Genomic DNA, 24,558 nt, shown 5'->3' with positions numbered 1-24,558 from the left:
TAGCCATTTTGGAAATCTTCAAAAGAAATATTCATCAAGGAGCTGAAATTGCAAATGGCATAGTATTACTTAAATGCTGTGTGAATTAATTCTTTTTGTCTGATAATAACTGAGTTGGGCACCTAATTTCAGTTTCCACATGTTTTCAAAATAACACTTAGCAATGGATGTAAGCCAAAAATCCTAGTTCATTACTGAGCTGAGCCAAAATCATAGTTCAATATTCCTCCAGTGTCTCAGCTCGAAAGTGTCAAAACTCTTGTGCAGAGCAACAGAAATAAACTGAGTGTGATAGAGAAGCCAAGAGCAAGCAGTGTGTATGAATATGTGATGGCTACTGCTGACAACTTCATTTTACGTAGGCTCTCCCTTTCATTGTACCAGATGCCGCATAAAGCTCTCCGGACTTTCCTCATGCCATGTTAGTGCGGTAGTGCTGTTGGCTGTGAAATAGTCTCTACCATAATAGAGGCTTGCAAAGTCAGGAATGGTATTGATCAAATAGATACAGAGACATTATTTCTCTGTCTCTCATAAAACTGAAACTCTGGCCATTCTCACACACTGAAGTAGGTTCAGAAAAAAGGAAATCCTAATGAACACAAACTTCAACTAAGCTTATGGACTTAATTGCCACAAGTTCTGACAATGGCTACTGACTCAGGCAATTTTTGGAAAAAGATTTAACCTCTTCACTTCCTTTCTTATTTTAATGTACACTGAGCTGTTCACACATTATATACTGAGAATAACTTTCAGTCTGGTAAAAGCTTAAATGTACTGTCCAAACTTGGCAGTTTCAATATTTCTAGTTGCTGTGAGGTATACAAACTACAGCAAATTCTCTTACAATGTGTTGCTTTTTTGCAGTTTAGCCTGGAACATATCCAGGAGCAGTCCTTTGATCCTGGCTGTGATTTTTTCCTCCCCCTGTACCAAAACCTGAAATAATGCCCCTGAGTTTGCATTGACAAAGCCAGAATATATTAGCTGAATCTTCAAGCCGGCCGTTGGAGTCTTGTCTTACATTTTTAATGTACACTGGTACCTCTAGTTCCCTTCACCTCCGGTTACATATCCTTCGGGATATGTACGCGGCAAACCCGGAAGTATTTTCCCGGGTTTTGCTGCATGCACACGTATAGAAGATGAGAACCCAAAGATTTGCAATAGATTTGTATTTCCTGTACTGCCCCAGTAGAATAAGAATTTGGCTGTATATTCAACATGCTGAGGCTACAACACCATTGCAGATAAGTCCATGAAAGTTAGTAGTCTACACACTACTGTGCTAGGATTTTTTTTATTATTATTATTTTATAGCACAGGGCTTGCCAGCCTTTTTTGCAAACTAGAAAAAACTTGTTGTGGACATCTATTGGCTATGATAGAATTTGTATTTCAATTGGGGTGGGGGGAGGAAACACTGTGGATGCCAAGAGAGGCCTCTGCAGGTGCAGGTGCATGTGAGAGTAAAACAGAGACAAAATAACAGCTCCTGCTCCCGCTTGAAGATAGCTGATGGTACTGTCTCCAGTGGGTAGGTGAAGCGGAGTTGCAGAGCACAGGCGACAGAACACATAATCATGTGCCCCACTCTTGGCTGCTTAATTGTGGCTAATGCCAATCAGGAAAGTCTGACGCTACTGTGCCTACAAATTCTTCATTTGCTTTTGTCTGTGTGGACTTGAAATTCAAAATGCTTTTCTGCTACCTGAACTATATTTGTGGGTAAATGCATTTTTAATGGTTCAGATATATGAGGGAACATCTTGATCATTATGATACCAGAGTGCTCTTCTCATCTTAGCTTCTGAATGCTTAACACTATTCCAGACTTGTAAAGAAAACGCCCTTAATGCCCTTAATGTTGTTTGGGGTGGATTTTCTATTTTAGGCTACATTCCAACACACCTTTGGAGTACTAAAGTGTCTCCCGATTGAACCATGGATGTGATGTTAGAAGAAGTCTGTTTTTCTGGATCAATATTTGTTTGAGAGACATTTTAAAAACCCCAATACATTAATAGTGGATAAGAGAAAAAGGCATTCCAATGGCAAAAATCAATATTTTCTTTGAATCCCCCCCTCAGCTTCTTTCTGGGTTTTTTTGCCCATTAATCCTACATTTTTGATGGATGCGGGGAAATACCCCAACATGCTACATTTACTGGGTGCACATGTTAACCCATGTAACATTCAGCTGATTTTCCTGGGATTTTCTTTGTCTCAGATGCTTTATGTGTACAGAAGATAACTCGGAATGGTGAGCAGTTGAAATTTGAAGAAACCATTTACATCTATGCATTTAACTATGTTCTAGAAGGATGGTAATGTAAACTTCGCTGTAAACTCTGAGAAGGAAGGGGCAACAGGCTGTAATTTTTACTCCTTCCCCCAAAAAAGTATGGTTAAGTGGTTCTGAATTGTGTTCCTTTAGGTTCTGAACTGAATTTTTCAGACAGGTGCTGCTTTTGTTCATGTGTTGTAGCTGCAAGAGATGATAATATTTTACTTTTTGAAAATAAAAATGTTTAGTTGTACAGGGTGGTCTTTGGCAAGTGACAAATTACCCAATCCATCTAAACCACAGAGCCTAGGGCTTGCCGATCAGAAGGTTGGCAGTTCAAATCCCTGCGACGGAGTGAGCTCCGGTTGTTCGGTCCCTGCTGCTGCCAACCTAGCAGTTCGAAAGCACGTCAAAGTGCAAGTAGATAAATAGGTACTGCTTCGGTGGGAAGGTAAACGGTGTTTCCGTGCGCTGCTCTGGTTTGCCAGAAGTGTCATGCTGGCCACATGACCCGGAAGCTGTATGCCGGCTCCCTCGGCCAATAAAGCGAGATGAGCGCCGCATCCCCAGTGTCGTTCGCGACTGGACCTAATGGTCAGGGGTCCCTTTACCTTTACTTGCTTGTGAAATGTGTAAAATTGACACATTGAGCGTTTTAGATTAAGGGCATGGTACAAATGTAAGAACTTCTAAAAAATTATTTGGATATCTTTGTTCTAAGATTTTTAAATATATGTGTGTGTGTATATATATATATCTGTACAGGTGCCATGGAGCTGCTTCTGTTAGCCCGGAGAACTGATTTGAGACGGATATCATTGGACACTCCAGATTTTACTGATATTGTTTTGCAACTGGAAGATATTCGACATGCCATTGCTATTGACTATGATCCTGTAGAAGGGTACATCTACTGGACAGATGATGAGGTGAGGGCCATCCGGCGCTCTTTCATTGATGGGTCGGCTAGTGAGTTTATTGTCCAAGCACAAATTGCACATCCTGATGGCATTGCTGTGGACTGGATTGCCCGTAACCTTTATTGGACTGATACCGGCACAGACCGCATTGAAGTAACAAGGCTTAATGGAACCATGAGGAAGATCTTGATCTCAGAAGACTTGGAAGAACCTAGAGCTATAGTTTTGGATCCCATGGTTGGGTAAGATGCACTAATTTGCTATATCAAACCAATTCATTTCATGGGTTTTCAGCTTGCCCTGATTCAGAAACAGATATCTCAGTTCTGCATTACTTAGATTAAGGATAAGCAGTTGGAGACCTCAAGGCCACATCCATTCTGAAAGGATTTCCACTGTGTTTACAAATAGCCTGTCAGTCCCCTGACACAATACACTGTTATGCATCTCAGTCACTTAGCTGAGATGCAAGCAGAGGACTATTCTACAGTGGAAACAGCGCTGGCCCTTCTTACACACCTCAGCTACTTCCGTGGGAGAACTGGTAAATAGTGATGAGTAGCTGACATGACAGAACTAAGCAAGAGGCCAGCCTGGAGATTTGGACAATCAAAGAGGCCCCATTCTAGAGAGAGGCAGCTTTGATTTTCATGTGAACTCCCTGCCTGTGTTTCCTAGTCAGCTTCCTAAATAGTTCTAGCAGTCAATCAATCTACAAATGATTGGCTGAGTCTGTAAAGAGACAGTACCAGAAAAGTCCAGGCAGAGAATTGATCTGGTTACACAATCGCCAAGTCATTTGTACGCTGTTTCTGTGGGTCTAGGTGTTTTTCTGGAATATGGGATGCTTTAATATGCAGGCAATCCTTGTTAAGCCTGCCCCACCCCTTTTCACGATGTCTTTGGGGCGTGTGATCGCGCCTCATTTGGACGCACCTAAATCGGGAGTTGCCTGTTTTCTATTGTAATAAATCTCTGGAGTGGTTTAACAAAATTTTAACATTGATGCATTTTTTTCTTTTAAAATTATTTTGATCAATTTTTAATCCTCATTTTATTTGCATGTTGCCTTTCCATAGTTAAAATCATGCTCGAGGTGGCTTACAACATGAAAAGATTTTAAATTGCCCTGAACCTTTTCAATAGATGACATGTTGACCATGTTTTAGGACAGTATGGTGTAATTCCTTAATTACTTTTCAGTGAGTGTTTGAATAGCTACTCACTTGATCTCCCATATGCTTTATATGCAGTTTTATTCTTTCTGTCTTTAAAAATGTAAACATAAGCAGATGTAAGTCTCAGCCTGTAAGCATTAAATATTGTTCTATTTAAAACACTTTACTTTCCATTTGGGAGACTCCCCCCCCCCCAATCTCTCGTGTGTTTAAAAAGTGAAAGAACTGCATCTACTTGATATCTCTTTCAGTGTGTTCATAGTGATGACCACACACTGCTCAATGCGTATACACTTCTAGGTTATACATTTATGAGAAATTTACATCAGATTGCAAAGCAGTTTAAATTAATTAATCTGTTTCAGTGAATCTCTTTAGCTAAAGAAAGCAAAGGCCACAGCCCAAATTCCTATCAACCCTGCTAAAATGCAAACAAATGACTATTTGTGTGTGTGATGATAGCATTTTATTGCAACATTTCTGTTTCTCCTTACAGCTATATGTACTGGACTGACTGGGGAGAGAATCCAAAGATTGAGAGAGCTGCATTAGATGGATCAGACAGAATTGTGTTGGTGAATACTTCTCTCGGCTGGCCAAATGGCTTGGCTCTGGATTATGTTGAAAACAAGATATACTGGGGAGATGCCAAAACAGACAAAATTGAGGTCTGTTATTTCTGTTTTATATCAATCGAAAATCCCAGATTTGCTGCTAGCTTCCTGAGACAGCCTATGATGAATTTGTGTTGAAAACTCATTAAGCAGTACAACTAGAAATAGCTAGTTCAGGATCATTATTAATTATTGGTGAATTTTAATATCAGCATTCTCTGTTGCCTTTCTCTGAGCCCTTTAAGGATTATCTAAATTATATTTTATTTTCTGTTGAATAAAAGGTCAGTGCTGGTGAGTCAGAACAAATATATAAAACACAGAGTGTATTCACAAGGAAAGTGCTAGATATTACTGTCATTTCACAGAAATACGTAGCTTTTACCTGCTGTAGCTGTTGTGCATTTTTTTCACCAGCTTGGCTCCCAGTTCTGAACTTCATTGCTTCATACACACAGCTCTTAAAGCTGTAGACTAAAATGAGTATAAAACCCCACATTGACTGAAATTCTGAAAGTAGAGAAGCACCCCTGGGATAAACACAGAAATTTCCCGAGTTCTTCTGAAGGTTCAGAAAGGTTATCATCATCTTGGAATCCTTTCCTCCACCTCCACAGAAACAGATGGCTCCATTCGTTCCCAAAGGAGAATTTGGCAGTCTTGTAATATCCTCTTCTTTTGAGGCATGCTTTTATAAACCCCAAAGTTCTTTTTCAAGCTTGGCTCAGGAGAACTTCGCTAGCAATTCCTATTGTTTAGTTATTGTAGGTTTGCTTCTTACAAATTCTACTTTTGCATATGAAGCAATCTGCTTGCTCTTCCTGTGTTCCTGGCTGAATGTTAGACCCCCTTAATATATGTGCATATCTACGGCTATGTCCACAGCTACTTCCATGCCATTGAAAAAGCACGCAGGGTTTTCCACTCCTGTGGTACTTCTGACAATGACCTGGTCTGCATGTCATGAAACCATAATTAGACTGAACTATGATTTAAGTGCTGATGCATGCTACTGAAATCACAAGTGCTTTGCTCCACTCCTGCTGCTGTTCGGAAACAAACCATACTGTGGGGCTTGGTGTTGCATCTGCACCAGGGTCAAGTTCAGACAAAAAGCTGAATGGTGGTTTAGCTTGTAGCATCAACAGGTGTTTCTACACATTTATTTCATGGGGCACTGGGAACAGTGGATTGGGTATATCCTCTCACATGATCTCAGGCAGGAGCAAAGACGTTTTCAATTTTGATCTCATTTTATTGTTGCTTTATTTTATTTAGTCTTCCTTAGTTTTAACTCCTGTCTTTGAGTCTTACGCAAATATCTATACAGTGGTGCCTCGCAAGACGAAATTAATCCGTTCCGCGAGTCTCTTCGTCTTGCGGTTTTTTTCGTCTTGCGAAGCACGGCTATTAGTGGCTTAGTGGCTATTAGCGGCTTTAAGAAAAAGGAAACAAACTCGCAAGAACTCGCAAGACGTTTCGTCTTGCAAAGCAAGCCCATAGGGAAAATCGTCTAGCGAAGCGACGCAAAAACCGAAAAACCCTTTCGTCTTGCGCGTTTTTCGTTTTGCGAGGCATTCGTCTTGCGGGGCACCACTGTACAGTGGTACCTTGGTTTACAAACTTAATCTGTTCCTGAAGTCCAGTCTTAAACCAAAGCGGACTTAAACCAAGGCGTGCTTTCCTATAGAAAGTAATGGAAAATGGATTAATCTGTTCCAGACTATGAAAAGCAACCCCTAAAACAGCAATTAGACATGAATTTTATTATCTAACGAGGCCATTGATCCATAAAATGAAAGCAATAAACCAGGCTGCAATCTACTACCCAGTATAAAAACCCTTACTGCATCCTGCCCACACCGTCCTGTGCCCTGTGAGGGAATGCCACGGCAGTCACTTCTGGGGCTGAGCCGCTTGGCGTTGCTCTGGGGCCTGGAGTGGCGGCTGCACAGGCGACTCCCGGTACTAGGGAAGGGGGTGGTTGCTGCAGCAGCACAGCCTTTGATGCTGCAGTGACAGCGGCGGCAGAGGGACCCAGTGCCGGAGAAGAAGGAGGGAAAGAAAGAGAGACACGCACAAGAGATGCCAGCTGCCGTGCGCCAGAGCGCACTTTGGAGAGACCCCTGTTGGGACTTGGAGAGGAACGCGAGGGGGGTGTCACTTGTCCTTAGGATCCTGTGGCGGATAGAGCCGAGAGGGTGCAGGGAGTGGAGTCCGTGGCAGTGAGCCCAATCCGGGTTGAGTTTCCTTTTGCTTTGCGCACACCTCCCTCCCCAAGGAGTGGAGATTATCGGTCCGCCTTCGGCCTCCTTCTCCCCCGAGGTGCGCTGCCTTTAGGGACCTCCTCGCGAGTCAGCCTGGCGGCTCCACCGTGCGCGCTGTTGCCGATGTGGACCGGCAGCAGCTCACCGGGGGTTTGGGCAAGGGATGGGCTCCCTCTTTTCCCACCAGCCCTGTTGGTCTACCCTCTTTGCCCGAGTTTTCTCAAAGATAATGATCACCCTAGTGGCGCACCTGCGTATACAAGGTGTTCATATTTATCCATTCCTAGACCACCTGCTCCTCCAGGCAACAGGCTCGGAGGCTTCAACAGGCTCATCTCCATTTGCACATCACCCTCAAGGCATTAGTCTCCCGGCTTCTTGACCAACTACAAAAAAAGATGCTTGGTTCCATCACAAAGGATTATTCGCCTAGGAGCCCTGCTAGATATACAGTTCAGGTCTTGTGGCTCTTCACCAGAGCAGATCAGCAAAATCTCCGCAGCGGCAGCTTTGATCTTAAAGACAAAAAAGATGAAGGTCAAACAACTGTCAACAATTCTAGGTCTCTGCATGTAATCCTCTCAGATTATACCTTGGGCGAAACACCATGCAAGAACCTTGCAGTGGTTTTTACTTCTACATTAATGGGCAATCATTCACAATGGCCCCAGGTCTTCACTCTTTATCTCCTCAACTCATTCTATGGTGGGTGCAAACCTCCAATCCTTGGCAAGGCACTCCATTCAGAAATCCGTGCAACACTCAGATAACCACAGACACCAGTTTACAAGGATGGAACATTGTTGATCTCCAGCCTTGTTGTTGATTGTCCATCACGTCCTCCTTCAAACAGACAACTCAACAACAAAAGCCCACATATCTCGTTAAGGAGACACCCATTTGGAATCTCTCCAGAAAGAATCGGCTCTTCTCTTCAATTGGGCCTGAGCATCACCTCCTCAGCCTCACGGCGGAACATATCACCAGTGACAGCAAGCAGTTTGGTTGAGCAGATCCCAGGTAAATCAAAGGGAATGGAAACTCAACGAACAGGTGTTCCTTCAGATTCAACACTACTGGGGTCCTCTACAAGTTGATCTCTTTGCTCACAAGCTAAACCGTCAGCTACACCATTACTTCAGCAGGTTCCAAGACAACCAATCAGATGCCTGGGATGCCCTAATGACAACGTGGCTGAAGGAACTCTTGTATGCCTTCCCTCCTCAAGCCATCATTCCGAGAGTCCTCTGGAAGATCAGGTTGGAAAAAGCTCAGGTGGTTCTTGTTGCACTGTTCTGGCCCCACAGGCCTTGGCTGTCAGAGGTTCAGGCTCTTTCAGTGGCCCCACCATTTCATCTTCCATATTGTCCAATTTACTTTGCCAGGAACCATTGACTCATTCGGTCCCACAGTGGTTGAAGATGACTGCATGGCATTTGAGCGCCATAGACTGAAATCTCGTGGTCTGGATGAGAATGTTATCTCCACCATTCTAGCTTCTAGATGTCCATCCACAAGACGTATTTATCAATTAACGTAATCAGCCTTTACCTCCTGGTGTAAAGCTTCTCATCTATGGCCACACAGAGTAACGGTTCCAGATGTTCTCCACTATCTCCAACATGGTCTTCAAAATGCCCTATGGGCTAATACATTAAAACGCCAGCTTTCCACCATTTCTTTGATTTTAAGTTCTGCTGGCCGCTCTTCGCTGTCACAAAATCTTCTAATCAAACGTTTCCTCAAAGGAACTATGTTACAGCATCCTCCAGTGACTCACCATTTTCCGTCATGGAACTTGCATTCTGGCACAGCAACGGCCTCCATTTGAACCGCTACGCCAAATCTCCTTAAAGAACCTTTCTTTTGAAGTACTATTTTTGGTTGCGATAACTTCGATGGGACGAGCTTCAGAACTGTGTGCCTTGTCGGTAACAACGCATTTATAAGGTGGTCTTGCGTACATATCCCTCCTTTCTACTAAAAGTTCTTACAAAATTCCACATTCAACAGGAACTCATTCTCCCACCTTTTTGTGCTGATCCAAAACATCCGTTGGAAAAGGCTTGGCACTCCTTGGTTGTCCACAGAGCCTTAAAAGTGTTTATATACCGGACACAAATCATTAGAAAGACGAATTCTTTGTTTGTATTTTTTCATCCTCCCACCTTAGGAGGAAATTAAAATTTGATTCACCATGATCTGTAGGCCTACTTGTGCCTCTGCTACTTAAAGTTCAACATTTTTCTTGTTCTATAACAGAGCATAGCTAATTAATCTAATAAAGATTAATGCACTACCGTAATGCTGAATTTCCTACTCTTATGATTCTCACAACCTCGAATAAAAACTAAGTGCATTTAGAGATACATGAGGATTTTGTCCAACCTGCATTATTAAGTCACCCAACCAAACTTCCAAGACTAATACGCGGATCAGAATTCAGTTTTATTACGTCTTCAGATTCTGCGCTATAGCTCTTGTTAGGATTTTTAAAAAAATGCTCATTTTATGATAAATTGCTTTGAAAACAATGTGAATTGATGTTATTGTTTTAAAACAATGCAGATCAATGTAGAAACTGAAATAACACACGTGAAACTGGCATCAGGTATGGATTTGGGGTAGCACGACTGGTTCAGTTGCACTGGGCGCGCAGCTTCGGGAGTGCTGAAACTATAATGTAGAATGGAGGGGGCACAGGGCACCACTGAAATTTGAGACCCCAAAGCCCACCACTGCTGGCATAGTCCATAAATAGACTGTCCAGAAATAGGTGATCACTAGGTGCATTGCAGAACTACTGGATGATAGTACACAGCTATTACCTTGCAAAAGGAATATCCCCTTGAATCCCCATTTTACCACAGCAGGCTGGTTGAAGCCACATACTGCATTACGTCTATATCACTCTGTGGATTTAAGGGGTCTTGGCATCAAAGTCACATGGGGGGGGGGAGCAGAAACTGGAGTAGGATGAGTAGCTCCTTTTGCCTTAGTTTTCTTGGTGTGCAAAAATGGTTGTAGGATTAAAAGAGAATGAAAATTTCTTTCAATTTACGAAGGCAGAGCATCATCTCAAACGCTTGTTATGATGCATAGTTTAACCAACGTTAAATATAGCAACCAAGTTGCTATATTTGGTTAAAGTAAGCATCATAACAATGTAACCATGTGATATACAACACTACGGTGGTACCTTGGTTTCCAATCACTTTGGATTACAACCGTTTTGGATTACAACCATGTCAAACCCGGAAGTGCGTGTCCTTTTTTTGGATTACAACCCATTTTCTTGGATTACATCCAATTTTGGAGGGGAGGCCCCATTGGTGAAAGTGCGCCTTGGGTTACAACCTGTTTTGGTTTTACAACCGGACCTCCGGAATGGATTATGGTTCTAAACCAAGGTAAAGCTAAAGAGACCCCTGACCCTTAGGTCCAGTCGTGGCCGACTCTGGGGTTGTGGCGTTCATCTCGCTTTATTGGCTGAGGGAGCCGGTGTACAGCTTCCGGGTCATGTGGCCAGCATGACTAAGCCGCTTCTGGCGAATCAGAGCAGCGCACGGAAACGCTGTTTACCTTCCCACTGGAGTGGTACCTATTTATCTACTTGCACTTTGACGTGCTTTCGAACTGCTAGGTTGGCAAGAGTAAACCAAGGTACCAATGTATTGATTCTGAAAACTTATAATGAACCTGGAGGCAGTTAAGTTTTATATGATTTTGCATGTAATATATAAAATCTTGGAGTGCTATAGACTAGAACAATAGGAAGTTATTTCAAAATACATAAAGTCACCTTTTTCTTTGCACAAGCAGTATTAGTCATATAATAAGCTTGCCGTATCACTAGAAAAACAGGGGGTGTCTCTTGCAAATCCAGATTTTGCATGTGTTTTTTAACTGCTGCATATGTGGTTTTTTATTATTTTCTTTCAGCTTACTGATTCATGCTGCACTGTTGCATAGCCCCCAGACAGTAAAGCACCAGCGGGTGTGTGTGTGTGTGTGTGTGTGTGTGTGTGTGCGCGCTAATGGAGACTGGTGGGGGGAGGTTCAGCAGGGAGCTTTTGTTTCCATTTTATCTGGCAGCCTGCAGCAGGCAGAGGAAGGCTGTGGCTCAACTGCTTCCTCATTTATCTCGATCAGGTTTCACTGATAAACGTCTATTGAATTGGATGGCTGCTATTGTGCTTACCAGTGGGGAAGATTTTTCATTGACTTGCTACAGGTTTAAAACATATTTTCCCCTGCTGTGCCATGAGGTTAAAAATGTATGATATGCTCTGTTGAATTGACTTCATATTTATTCATTCCCTGCTCCAAGTTGAATATGAGTCGGGGTGAGGTTTTTCCCCTTTGCTTGTGCTGGTCACGTATGCTATCCATCTTCAAAGTATCCAGCATTGGTGTAGCATTTATATGTGTGTTGTGCATCTTTGCATATTAAGAGCAGGCTATATACCCTTGCAACTAACTTCCCAGCTTTTTGCATATGCATATGCTTTTTCTTTTTCTATTTATTATCTAACCATTCTCTGTTTTCTATTAATTACTTTGTTCTTCTCTCATCCAATCAAGATAGAAAACCATACACTAACACCCTAACACTAACACACTAACCCCCATTGTCTTTAATTTTTAGTACTTTTAGCAAGGGGTTTTTCACTCAGATGTCTGAATCTTGCTCTGCCATTATTTTCCTCAGCTTGATGATTATACACAAAGAAAGTGTTTCCCCTCAACATATGCATTCAATCCCTCAGAAGCCAGCTCGCTACCCTACTGCAAAAACCTTTCCTTTTAAATTCCCTCCCTGAAAGAGGGTCTTCCACACATTGTACTCAGAGAAATAAGGGTTTGCTTAAAGGTTAAGTCTACTGGCAAGTGCACCCTTATTCGTTGTCAGAAATTTAAACTTTGCAAGTGCTTATCCATTTCTTGTATGCCAGATTTAGGAAGCCATTGGCTGCCAATCTACCACCTATAGCTTATCAGTCCACTTCAACGAAGTGTACTCCTATAATTGTTCTGGGTTCAGTTGAGATTTCACACAACAGTACCGTATTTTTCGCCCTATAGGACGCACTTTTCCCCCTCCAAAAATGAAGGGGAAATGTGTGTGCGTCCTATGGGGCGAATGCAGGCTTTCGCTGAAGCCTGGAGAGCAAGAGGGGTCAGTGCGCAACGACCCCTCTCGCTCTCCAGGCTTCGCGGACCTCTCCGCAAGCAGCGGGAGCGCTCCCCCTGCTTGCGGAGAGTTGCCTGCATGCCGAAGCCTGTGCGCGCTGAGATCAGCGCACCCAGGCTTCGCGGACCTCTCCGCAAGCAGCGGGAGCGCTCCCCCTGCTTGCGGAGAGTTGCCTGCAAGCCGAAGCCTGCGCGCGCTGAGATCAGCGCGCCCAGGCTTCGCGGACCTCTCCGCAAGCAGCGGGATCCAGCGCTGGGCTCCCACGGCTTGCAGAGAGCTGCCTGTTTGGGGGCTGGGGTCAGGGGAAGCTTGGGCCTCCCCCGCCGCAGCCCCGCGCCTGGGGGGGGGAAAATAATTTTTTTCCCTTTATTTCCCCCCCAAAAAACTAGGTGTGCCTTATGGGACGGTGCGTCCTATAGGGCGAAAAATACGGTAATTTGTAGAGCAAGATAATTTTTGCATCAACTTTCTGTTTTTATTAATAAAGATACTGCTTCTACTAACAGAAGCACATTGGCTCGTAACATGCACAAACATATAGCCTAAAGTAAAAAATAGTGATTCTTAGACTTTACAAAGTCTAGATATTCACATTTCAGTAGTTCAAAGCAGGAAGCGTTTTTCCATGTCTAGGTCTTGCCAGCTGTTGTAAGTTGTTGGCCAGCATAGGTTCAGGCTAGTGAGCATTTGGAGCTGATATATTCATACTCCAGAGCACATTTCTATAGTTTATGAAATAGTAAAATAAATAGTTTCTGATAATCTAAGCATATGAAGACTCCTTTAAAACAGTACAATTCCTTTTTGAACAAGGATGTTTTGGATTGCACCTGCTGGTTCTGCACTTGCTCTGGGCCCGAGATGGGATTATGTGAACCTACAGACATCAAGGGTAGGGCCAGCAATGAATTATTATTTTTAAAAAAAACAATAACTAGGAGGGGCAAGATAGATATCATTAATGTTCCATTTACTATTTTCCAAGCGTAATTGAAATTTCTCTTTGTAATGCAAGGCATTTTATGTTTCCCCAGCTCCATAAATCCTAGACTGTGTAGTGAGGAACAGTAGTGTGTGCAATGATAAGGATCAGGTGTGCCTTGAAAACTGAAGTCATTATGTTTTTGCATCTAACATCATGTGTTCCTCAGAACACACTCTTAATATTCATCATTAGTTCCCACATTCTCTGCCGAAATATGGACAGTGACTTAATTCCAAAGGACTTGGACACACCAGAATTCCCAGTGCTGCCTAAACCGTAGCTGACTACTGTGAGGGAAAATCTGAAGCATCGCCATTGCACCATGCTGCTTTGGCTTACTGGGTTCAGGGGAGGGTGAGAGGCAATATTAACTGGGCTGCCTCACTGTTGTAAGAAGAAAGTCTTCACTCGCTCTGAGCCAATCAAGAAATCAAAGATACAAAATTTTAAGAGTAGAGTGAAGTGTGCCTCTGCCTCCTATTTTAATCCACCCATCCCCATATCAAGTATTTGGGGAAATTGTCCTGGTTTTTAGACTCCCCCCCCCTTATCTCAGAGATTTGAATTATGATGCACCAAGATTGATCCCACGTCGTACCTACTGTTCTCTGTTCCATCCCCCTCTCTCCACAACCCTTTCCAAAAAAAGAGATGAAAATGGATAGGCCAGAGCAGTTGACTCACTGCCAAACTGAGAGCAGACTGTTACACAGTTTGGTTTAGTAGGGGGCCAGAGCTTCTGCAAGTATTAAGGGAAAAATGCAGACGAAACAGATACTCCAAACCTGCTGACTATTGTAATTCTAGAGCTGGTCAGACTATTTCGAAATGAGCAAATGAGTTTGTATATAGTGTGCATATTAGGTTGTGATTAGGTAGGCATTTCTCCAAATTATTTAAAGCCCCCCACCCCTGCAGTGGTTATAATCCTAAATCCATTTGCTCTGGTTTGCATGGGTTTACTGAAATCAGTGGTCTCTCTGACTAGTAATAATCACTCATGGCGGGACCAACAGACCTTGAGATTTTGTTGGATATTTAAAAGTTTTACAGTTGAAGGTGGGGAACAAACCAAGAATGAATTTTATAGATTCAAATATCAAAATTGTCAATATTGAAGTTCAATTGAGACAATACATATGAACCCCCTCCATCCTCCTGCACAGCACCTCTCTATGCTAAGCAGAAAACAGAGGAAGAAGCAGAGGAAGCAGGCACATGAGGCTGCAGCTCACACATGTTCCTCCAAATCATGGTATATTTAGGCTTTGCTTCAGTTGGAGACAAAGGAGTTGAGCCAAAGGATTCACATAAGGGGTCCTAGGAAGGAGATCCAAGCACAGGGAGACAACATGGAAAAATAGTAAAGTTATTTAAGGCAGTATTTAGACTTTGGGTGGCTGATAATAATCAGAATTGCAGAAAAAATGTTTGTGGACAAGACACAAAAGATGGGGCATATCATGAAGGGCTGTGGGGGTACTTACACTTGCTTGGAAAAGAACAGGAGGCATATAAAAAAAATTGAGGAGTATAACTGAATTGTATGGATAATGGGAGAAGAGAATGATTAAGTTCCAATGAGAAATATTACATGGAAAATGACTTGTATGCTGTTAGCACATGTATTTCAGAGCAGTTTCGCACTTACTTTATGTTACAAACCTGAACTGGAACTTTCAGTTCCTTCTCCTGCTGCAGATGGATAGCACCTGAACCAATGGCTTAAAGTTCAAGAAAGGAGATTCCAACCAAACATCAGGAAGAACTTTCTGACAGTAAGAGCTGTTTGCCAGTGGCACAGACGCCCTCAGGAGGTTGTGGACTCTCCTTCCTTGGAGATTCTTGCACTGCAGGGGGTTGGGACTAGATGACTCTCATGGTCCCTTCCAGCTCTACAGTTCTCTGATTCTAGTTGTAATGGCTAAAACAGGCCATTTCCCCCTTGCGGGGAGCTTAGTCACTCTAGGAAGAAATGTAGTGTGGGGAAGTCACATCTGTTTTCTGTCTTAGTCTGTATTGTTGCTGTGGTTTGAAGGGTTTTAGGAGTGGCCTCAAAATGTGAAATCCAACCACATAGTGGTTAAAATGAGCAGAAACCACTGGAGACACCAGCTGGATGTAGAAGGGTTTCTTGCAGATTGAGAGTTTTTCATTTTTATTGAAAAAGTAACTCTGCCTAGCACATTTCAAACAAAGTTACTGAACATTCATAGCTGAGCCTGTAATACTAATTTACTGAAGTGTATTTATTGTCTTATTTTCTTTTCTTCCCAAATATACTGTGAATGGACAGACATTTTGTCACCCTGGACCCACCTCTTTTTAAAAATATTATGGGATAGCACTTCCAATTCAGGTTAACAGCAGATTGCTGCAACCTAGTAACCCAATTAATTGCAAGGTTCTCAGTAGCCCCTAGTAAACCTTAAATTACCTGTTGGGGGATATCTGTCTGTCTTGTCTGTCTGTCTACCTACCTTCCTATCTATCTATTTCGTATACACATACTCTTCTTTTCGGCTGAAAAGGGGAGGGATTCAAAGTGTCATACAACAAAAGGGAAAAGGTACAATAAAAGGAAACAGAAGAAGACCAAGCAGCTTAGTAGACAGCTTTTGAAGCTAACTGAAGCCAGTCAAAAGAAGTGTGTGAAAAAGCCACTTCTCCCCTGGTAGTGTTTGCTTCTCATTCATGGTTAAAATAGGTGCTTTTCAGGTGAGAACCAACCCTTTGTATGGCACAGTGGGTGGTGTTGGTGGGCCTCAATGCAGCTTGAAGAATGAGCCTGCCTGGGTGGTAACATTCTTCCAGATTTCTTCCCTGTGCACATCTTCTTGTCCCACCAGGAATCCATGCATGGAAATCACATTTAAATAGGGCAAGTACACATGTAAATAGAAGCAAGTACTAAAAAGCCTGAAAAGCATAATAGACTTCCCTTATAGGCTCTGAGAACCACTCATACTTACGACTTACTTCACCAAACCTTTATTAGGCGTTACAAGTATAAAGGTAAAGGGACCCCTGACCATTAGGTCTATTCGCAGACGACTCTGGGTTTGTGGTGCTCATCTTGCTTTACTGGCCGAGGGAGCCTTCATACAGTTTCCGGATCATGTGGCCAGCATGACTAAGCTGCTTCTGGTGAACCAGAGCAGCGCATGGAAACGCCATTTACCTTCCCGCTGGAGCGGTACCTATTTATCTACTTGCACTTTGACGTGCTTTCAAACTGCTAGGTTGGCAGGAGCTGGGACTGAGCAACGGGAGCTCACCCCGTCGCAGGGATTCGAACTGCCGACCAACTGATCAGCAAGCCCTAGGCTCTGTGGTTTAACCGACAGCGCCACCCGCGCCCATTATAAAACACTCATGCAATTTAGGGCTATGCATGACTTGGAGCTAGATGGCACAATTTCACTTCCATAGAGATAAATTTGGGAAAGATATTAATTGGCTAGACCTGATTCTAGCCAATTAAAATCTAATTCTAATTCAAGCAACTTCAATTAACTATATTTAAATGTCATTTATGTTATTGAAAAGCATTTACTTTCTCCTTATGTGTATGAGTCTTTGGTAGGGTTCCAGGCTTCAGTCTCTTTACAAACCAAATGTTTTATAATCCAGCTCTCACACATAATTCTTGTTGTTTTAGGAAATAAGAAGTGTGGGATCTACATGGGATTCTGTTGGTAACATAAGAGGAGATGCTCTAGTGTTGTGCACCTGATATTTGGAACGGAGGGGGAAATCTTTCACAGGATGTTCACAAGAATTGTCTCATACCACTAGGTTTTGTTTGCAAATCACCATTAATATATATAGCATTTTACAGAGGAGCAAAAACACAAAGGGCTTTCAGTCTTAAGCAAGGAACAGACAAGGAAGGTGATCTACCAGATTGACTTTCCTTTCGTACACACATCCTCTTTTCAAGTTAATCATTACTTATGCTTACATTTCTTGAGGGTATGGATATATGGTGGTGCAGTTCAGCACTCTGGTGATTTTCAGTGAATTCTGAAACATGCCGTGGATTTGCAACTTCTGCAAAGGGCAACCTGTCCAAACGCAAAAAAGTGTGTTAGACAGTGCGGAGGGTGGGGAGTGGGCATTGCTGCCTTTCCATTGCTAGAGGCATGAATACGTCACCCATGTGACACAATTTTGTTAGTGTTTTCTGTAAAGGTGGTGTGTGTGTGTTTAACGTTTATGAGGAATTAAAGCCAAAAGAAGGAAAGAAGGAATGGCAGAGCATCGTATGTATATTCAGTGGATACTTCTTCTGTAGATGGATACTGTTACAGAAGCCCGGTGCCTGTCCGTCTCTCTGCCAAGCAGGGGCAAGAGCACATGGGGCCGCAGGCTCACACGCAAGGTGTGTGTCCCTTTGGAGAATGGAAGACCCAGGGCAGACTGTCATACACCTTCAGTCTGCATGGAGGGGGTCCAGATCTTGCAGCATAGTCATTCCAAGAGGCAGCAGCATAAGCTGCCTGCAGCCAGTGCACTCCAAGGATGGAGCTCCCCCTTTTTTCCTTCTTCCCAGAAGCCCCCTTGCCCTCCACCAGAGCAGTTGCGCTGGCAACCTTCCAAATCCCCAGTCTCTGGTCCCACCTGGGGCAAGTCTTGTCTTGTTAACGACCCTCAGTGGCTCTCTATTGTTCCCGTATTGTTCCCTAGCTTGGCCAGGCTACCCAAGAATCCCTTTGCAGCTTGTATTTCCTCCCTTCATACCACAAATACGCAAAATCCTAGCATTTATTAATTTTACCCACATCTGTAACAATACTTTGGACTTGCATTTAATTTATAATGTTGAGTTGCACAGTTTGAGATTTATTGAACTAAATGGTCTGATAATCATTGCTTTCTAGGTACTATCACTTATATTTGTATGTTTCTTTGTACCTGTGAAGGTCATGAACACAGATGGAACTAGCAGGAGAGTCCTTGTGGAGGATAAGCTTCCTCATATATTTGGTTTCACTTTGTTGGGGGACTATATTTATTGGACAGACTGGCAAAGGCGAAGCATTGAGCGAGTTCATAAGCAGACAGCGGAAAGGGAGATCATCATAGACCAGCTCCCTGACCTCATGGGTCTGAAGGCTGCAAATGTCCACCAGATACTTGGTGAGTATCCTAGAAATCTGAACTGCACACTATTAGGTTAAAGAGGGTCTTTAGTAATCAGTTGAAAAGGGAGGTGTTTCAATTGAGGAACCTTTCTGTGTGTTTAACCACAGAGTGAGAAAGTGGGGACTTACTTCATATTTTTTTAAAAGCAACAAACTCAGTCAAAAAAAGTCCACGTTAACTTTGGTGAAAAGTTCTTTGTACCACCTCAGTATCCAAGATAAGGGACTAGATCTAATAGCAGCTCCAAATGGCAAACTTGATATTTAATTCACCTGGGGATACCCACCCTTTTCTCCATTCTCCAGAAAGAGAGTGCACGTTATGTTGTACGACAGCTTTCAGTTTACACTGGGTTAATGCCCCAGGGATAGTGTGCAAAGCAAGAAAAATCTTAAAGTCATAACACATTGGGTTCAATATCAGGTGAGATTGCCCAAGTCTCTTTTCTTGGACGCCCACCCCCGTTCCGCTAAATGCATGCAAGTTGCGAGTTACCTGTACAGTTAAGTCCTGGGATTGTTTTTAAACAGCTTCCATAATTTATGCATGAAAGGTTCCATAATTAATGCCAAAGAGAAGGTATCCACTGCTCTAAGCAGCTGATAAATGAAACTAAAAATGCAACCCTCAGATTACTTTTTATAGGATTTCCCCTTAAAAATATATGCTCAAATGGGACAGAAGGTAGCACTAGCACGGGATGACAGTAGTTTGAGCCATCTGCCCCTAGTGGGAATGAGGAGGACCAAGTGTTGTTTATTGTCAGTGGCCTGTAAAAAAATGGATTCAGAAAGTATCCTGCCCCCCCCCCCGTCATCATTTGGCAAGGATAATTACTCCCATATTATCCTCAGTTAGCCGCACAGAAAGGCTCCGCTGGTCTGGGAACAGCTGTACGCCATGGCAGCCAGACAGGAAGTGAGTCTGAATTGGTTCAGTCCACTTATGTGTGCGCAGATAACGTGAGTTAACTCTGTATTGCTGCACTTTTGGGAAACTTTGTGAGCGCCAACAGTCCTTCAGAATCGTGTTTATATTAGTCTCACATCAGAGAAGAATCCTAAATGGTTTCCCCCTTCTCTCTTCTTAGGTACAAATCCCTGTGCAGAGTCCAATGGGGGTTGCAGCCACCTTTGCCTGTACAGGCCTCAGGGCTTGCGCTGTGCCTGCCCCATAGGCCTGGAGCTGATCAGTGACATGAAGACCTGCATAGTCCCAGAAGCTTTCCTGCTGTTTTCTCGCAGAGCAGATATCAGGCGGATCTCTCTTGAGACTAACAACAACAATGTTGCCATCCCACTCACAGGAGTTAAAGAAGCTTCTGCTCTGGATTTTGATGTAACTGACAATCGCATATATTGGACAGACATTTCATTAAAGGTAATGCAGTCATGCAGTCAACACCCATTGACTTCAGGAAAAATTGAGCAAAGCCGCAACATTTTACTAGGTACTTGGAAGAGAGTTTTATCCTGTTGAAAGTTTTGAGAACCAGCCCAAATGTCTGCTGCTTAAGGGGAGTAAAAACACTGAGGATATTGGATGCACCCACTCTTCTGTCCCTTTGGAGTAGGGCAGCCCCATGTAGGACCAGCCAAATACATTTTGGCACCTGAGGCAAACCACGAAACAGTGTCCCCCTCCCCACCAGGGAAGAAGGGGGGAGTGAAGACCTACATTAGGAACAAGGGGGACTAAAGCTCAGGGTCAGGATCAGCTGCCCCATGGATCCTGCCACCTGAGATGGTTGCCTCACCTCTTGGGTGGAGCACAGATACTTCCTCTGTTTGTCGATACAGTGACATTGCAAGCAAGGGAGTATAGATGTGCCAGGGTTCCTTGATACAGTCCATACTACAGCTGGTAGCTGTGGGGAATCCTAGAAATCTTTTCTGGCAAGACAAAGGGGGAGTGGAGGATGCCAGGAACGTTTACAAGGAGGATATGTCCCCTAGAAGCTGCTTGAGAAAACTTAACCCAGTGGCACCTGGACCACACTGGAGCTCTAAATAAATGTACTAAAGGAGTGTGCTGTTTACTAGCTTTCATGTGTACGCTCTGTCTCTTGCCTTCCCTCTCTCTTCTTCTACTTCCCATTGCAGACCATCAGCAGAGCATTCATGAATGGTAGTGCCTTGGAACATGTAGTGGAGTTTGGCTTGGATTACCCGGAAGGCATGGCTGTGGATTGGCTTGGAAAGAACCTGTATTGGGCCGATACTGGAACAAATCGTATTGAAGTGTCAAAGTTAGATGGGCAGCATCGCCAGGTTCTAGTGTGGAAGGATTTGGATAGTCCTCGGGCATTAGCACTGGATCCTGCTGAAGGGTGAGGTGCTTGCTTGATTTTCTGTGTTAAGCTATTAAACCAGATGCTGACTCAATTTCAGCAAGGTTTGAGGAAATGCTGACTGTGCTATGAGAATGATCATTTAGCCAGTGATTTCAAACCTTGCTACCTTTCTGTTCTTCACATGTGTGCTGATGAATCTCTCTATGTCAGTCACAAACCCCTTACATGCTGCAGTGTTCTTGGTTATTTCCTACAGTACATTCTCAGTCCACATGTGGTGCAAGCCAGGCCTGCTGGGTCTCATCCTAGCCCTGGATGAGTTGAGAGTATATCCTGTTACATTGGTCATGGCAGGAAAATATTAATTGTGGTAGACAAAAAGGAAATCTTCTTTACTTGTTGAATAACCCCTGGTAAACCCTAACTCATCAAAAACAAGGTTTGCCCATGTCAATGATTTTCAAACATGTAATGCCAAGGAATAATTGGAATAAAATAGGCAGCATAAGGGTGTGATAATGTGATCCATAGAGTAGATAGGATCATATGTTGTTACACCAGAGGTGATGGACTTTACTGTACTACAGTTGCCATCATCCCTTCTTCTCTCACCATTGGCTGTGTTTGGTGGGAGTTGGAGTCCAATGTCTGGAGGGTCACAGGTTAGTCATCATCACTGTCCTCCTTACAATCCCATGCCATGACAGAAACAGTCTAGATCCAAAGCTACAGGTTACTTGGCAACTAACAAGCTGTAATAGCTTATTAAATCTTCAGTTTATTTTGCAGTATAAAAAGATGTCAAATTTCCCCTATACAGTGGTACCTCAGGTTACATACGCTTCAGGTTACAGACTCCGCTAACCCAGAAATAGTGCTTCAGGTTAAGAACTTTGCTTCAGGTTGAGAACAGAAATCGGGCTCCGGCGGCGCGGGAGCAGCAGGAGGCCCCATTAGCTAAAGTGGTGCTTCAGGTTAAGAACAGTTTCAGGTTAAGTACGGACCTCCGGAACGAATTAAGTACTTAACCCGAGGTACCACTGTACATTTTTCAGGCAAAACCATTAAAAGATGAGTGCCAATAAAAACAATGTATCTTACTTAATATAATAACCAGGGCTTTTTTTCAGCCGGAACTTACTAGAACTCAGTTCTGGCCCCTCTCAGGTGGGCTCCATTGCCATTATAAGAGAACAAGGGAAGCGTTCATGGTGAGTTCCAGCACCTAAAATAACCAATAAAAATACAATTAAAATCATCCAGCATAGTGGATTATAATTACCACAACAAACAGAAAAATCATTAGGTGGTCTGCCAAGACTCTCAGCAATTTTCAAGTGGTCTGTGGGGAAAATGCTTGAGAACCACTTGCTCTAGTCCGTTGCCTGCTGCCCTCCATGATCTTACTGTATAGTCCACTTTTCCTCTAAGACGCTCAGACCGATGTACATATATTCCTTCTTTATCTTCCACAGCAGCCCTGTAAGGTAAGTTAGGCTGAGAGTCATTAGTTACCCAAAGCTACCCATTGTTTGCAATGGCTGGGTGAATATTTAAGCCTAGGGATCTATTATACACAGTACAGTGAAACTATTTACCTCTCAAAAGAAATGAAAGTTATGTTGTGTGCTAAAACAAATGTTTAAGCATTATAGTTCTGATATATTTCTATGTTTTGTCTTTGGTTCTGTATGAGATGAATATGGAATATTTGATCTATATTTTCAGATTCATGTACTGGACAGAATGGGGTGGAAAGCCCAAAATTGACAGAGCTGCCATGGATGGTAGTGAACGTACAACATTGGTGCCAAATGTGGGACGGGCTAATGGGCTGACAATTGATTATGCTAAAAGAAGATTGTACTGGACTGATTTGGATACCAACCTAATTGAGTCTTCAAATATGCTAGGTACAGTTTTGCTGGTTTAGTTAGGATTCTTGAAGTCAGCTGAAGTGGGGATCAGGGTATTTAAAATACTGCCTGCTCCAGTAAACCCAACTGCTAAGGTCTCCAGTGAAATCTGACTGGCCGGCTAGCTGGCTGTCTCTTTCCCCCTCTTCCAATCTACTGTATCTGATCCATTCCTCTTGATGTTTCATTGTTTTGTGAAGACTGTCATTCTCCAGTGTGCTCTCATGGTTAGTTATTTCAGTCCCTGTTTTGTGATTGACTGGTTCTGATACTAATTTAGTGCCTTTGTTTTCTGCTGACCCATATTTTGTTTTCTTACTTAGTTTTTAATGGTATGCAATGTTTTGAACTGTGGTGCTTTTGAAAGACAGAAAAGGGGATGTGTACATTTATTGTAAAATGAAAACATAAAAAGTGCTCCCACCTACAAAATGTACAGTCTCCAGATTAGAGTTGAAGTCTGAATGCCATGAGCCAGCTGTCAGGGAAGAGTTAGAAGTTTTCAGTTTATCAGAGGGAGAAAGCATTCCCCAAGGGGGGAAGGAGAGCAGTGAATCTAATAGGAGAGAGCAACAGGAACAACAGGGAGGGACCGGCTGTTCACAGGAAAGGCAAGGGTTAAGTTCTAGCTCAGATTGGGAGGAGGGGAGATACAGGCCAGCTCCAGCCAGGAGGTTAGGAAAAAGAGTGGGAAAGCGAAGGGAAGGGCGCCTTCGCCATTTTGAGGGTGGCTGGTCACGGAGAAGCAGAGCTCAGAAGGGATCTGAAAGAAGTGACTCTGAGGAAGAATATTTAAGAACTGTTTATAAGATTATTCTGTTAATACACAATAAAAAGTTGTAAAAGAACAAGAAGCGTTTGTGTGGTGATCTGAAGAGGACAACGACCAGGCCTGACACCAGCCACTTATTCATTAGTATTATATAGACATAAATTACTGTCCTATGAAAAAAGATTTATGAATATAACTTTTTACATTGTCAGAATTACTTTGTTCTGGTGTGACTAAAAGGTTTTCCTATAAATTTCTCCATTCATTCTCCATTCATTCATTTGGAAAGTTTCACTTACTGTATTTTTTGCTCTATAGGATGCACTTTTTCCCCTCCAAAAATTGAGGGGAAATGTGTGTGCGTCCTATGGAGCGAATGCAGGCTTTCGCTGAAGCCTGGAGAGCGAGAGGGGTTGGTGCGCACCAACCCCTCTTGCTCTCCAGGCTTCAGGGATAGCCGCCTGAAGCCTTCCGAGCGCAGCGCAAGTTCCCGCTGCGTTCTGGAGGCTTCAGGTTCCTTTCGCTGAATCCAGGAGAGTCTGTGCTCGGAAGGCTTCAGGGATAGCCGTGCGCAGCCCCTCCAGCAGGAAGAGGCTGCACGGGGTATGGCTTCTTTAACCCCATGCAGCCTCTCCCGGCAGGGAGAGATTGCACGGGGCTAAAGAGGAAGCCAAGACAGCGCTGTCTTGGCTTGTGCCATAGCCGCGCGCAGCCCCTCTGGAAGGGAGAGGTTGCACGCAGCCTGTACGCTGCTCTTTGGGGCTGGGGGGGAAATAAGATTTTTTTTCTTGATTTCCCCCCCCCCCTAAAAACTAGGTGTGCCCTATGGTCCAGTGCGCCCTATGGAGCGAAAAATACGGTAATACTTGTTTATCAAAAGGAGCTCAGGGTGGCATGCATTATTCTCCTTCTTCCCATTTGTCCTTGCAGCAACCCTGTGAGGTAGGTTAGTGATTGGATCAAGGTTACGCAGCGTAGGTT

At 43.3% G+C, this 24,558-nt stretch overlaps 1 protein-coding gene across 4 annotated transcripts in view; it reads left to right on the top strand.

The window, feature by feature from the left end:
- The window catches only part of LRP6 (LDL receptor related protein 6), a 100,053-nt gene that overhangs the window by 50,531 nt on the left and 24,964 nt on the right, over positions 1-24,558 (top strand). For 3 of the 4 annotated variants that reach the window (XM_083615502.1, XM_083615504.1, XM_083615503.1), the window contains 6 exons: positions 3,056-3,452; positions 4,885-5,056; positions 18,374-18,590; positions 19,687-19,976; positions 20,699-20,925; positions 22,618-22,802. In XM_083615502.1, the coding sequence (XP_083471628.1) occupies positions 3,056-3,452; positions 4,885-5,056; positions 18,374-18,590; positions 19,687-19,976; positions 20,699-20,925; positions 22,618-22,802 (1,488 nt within the window). The remainder of the gene's footprint in view (positions 1-3,055; positions 3,453-4,884; positions 5,057-18,373; positions 18,591-19,686; positions 19,977-20,698; positions 20,926-22,617; positions 22,803-24,558) is intronic. The other variant, XM_083615505.1, reaches the window with a different exon arrangement.

This window comes from Podarcis filfolensis (genome assembly GCF_964270895.1).
Source record: "Podarcis filfolensis genome assembly, chromosome: 5".
Lineage (NCBI taxonomy): Eukaryota > Metazoa > Chordata > Lepidosauria > Squamata > Lacertidae > Podarcis > Podarcis filfolensis.
The sequence above is the reverse complement of the archived record's forward strand: the minus strand, read 5'-3'. Positions and strand labels throughout refer to the sequence as shown.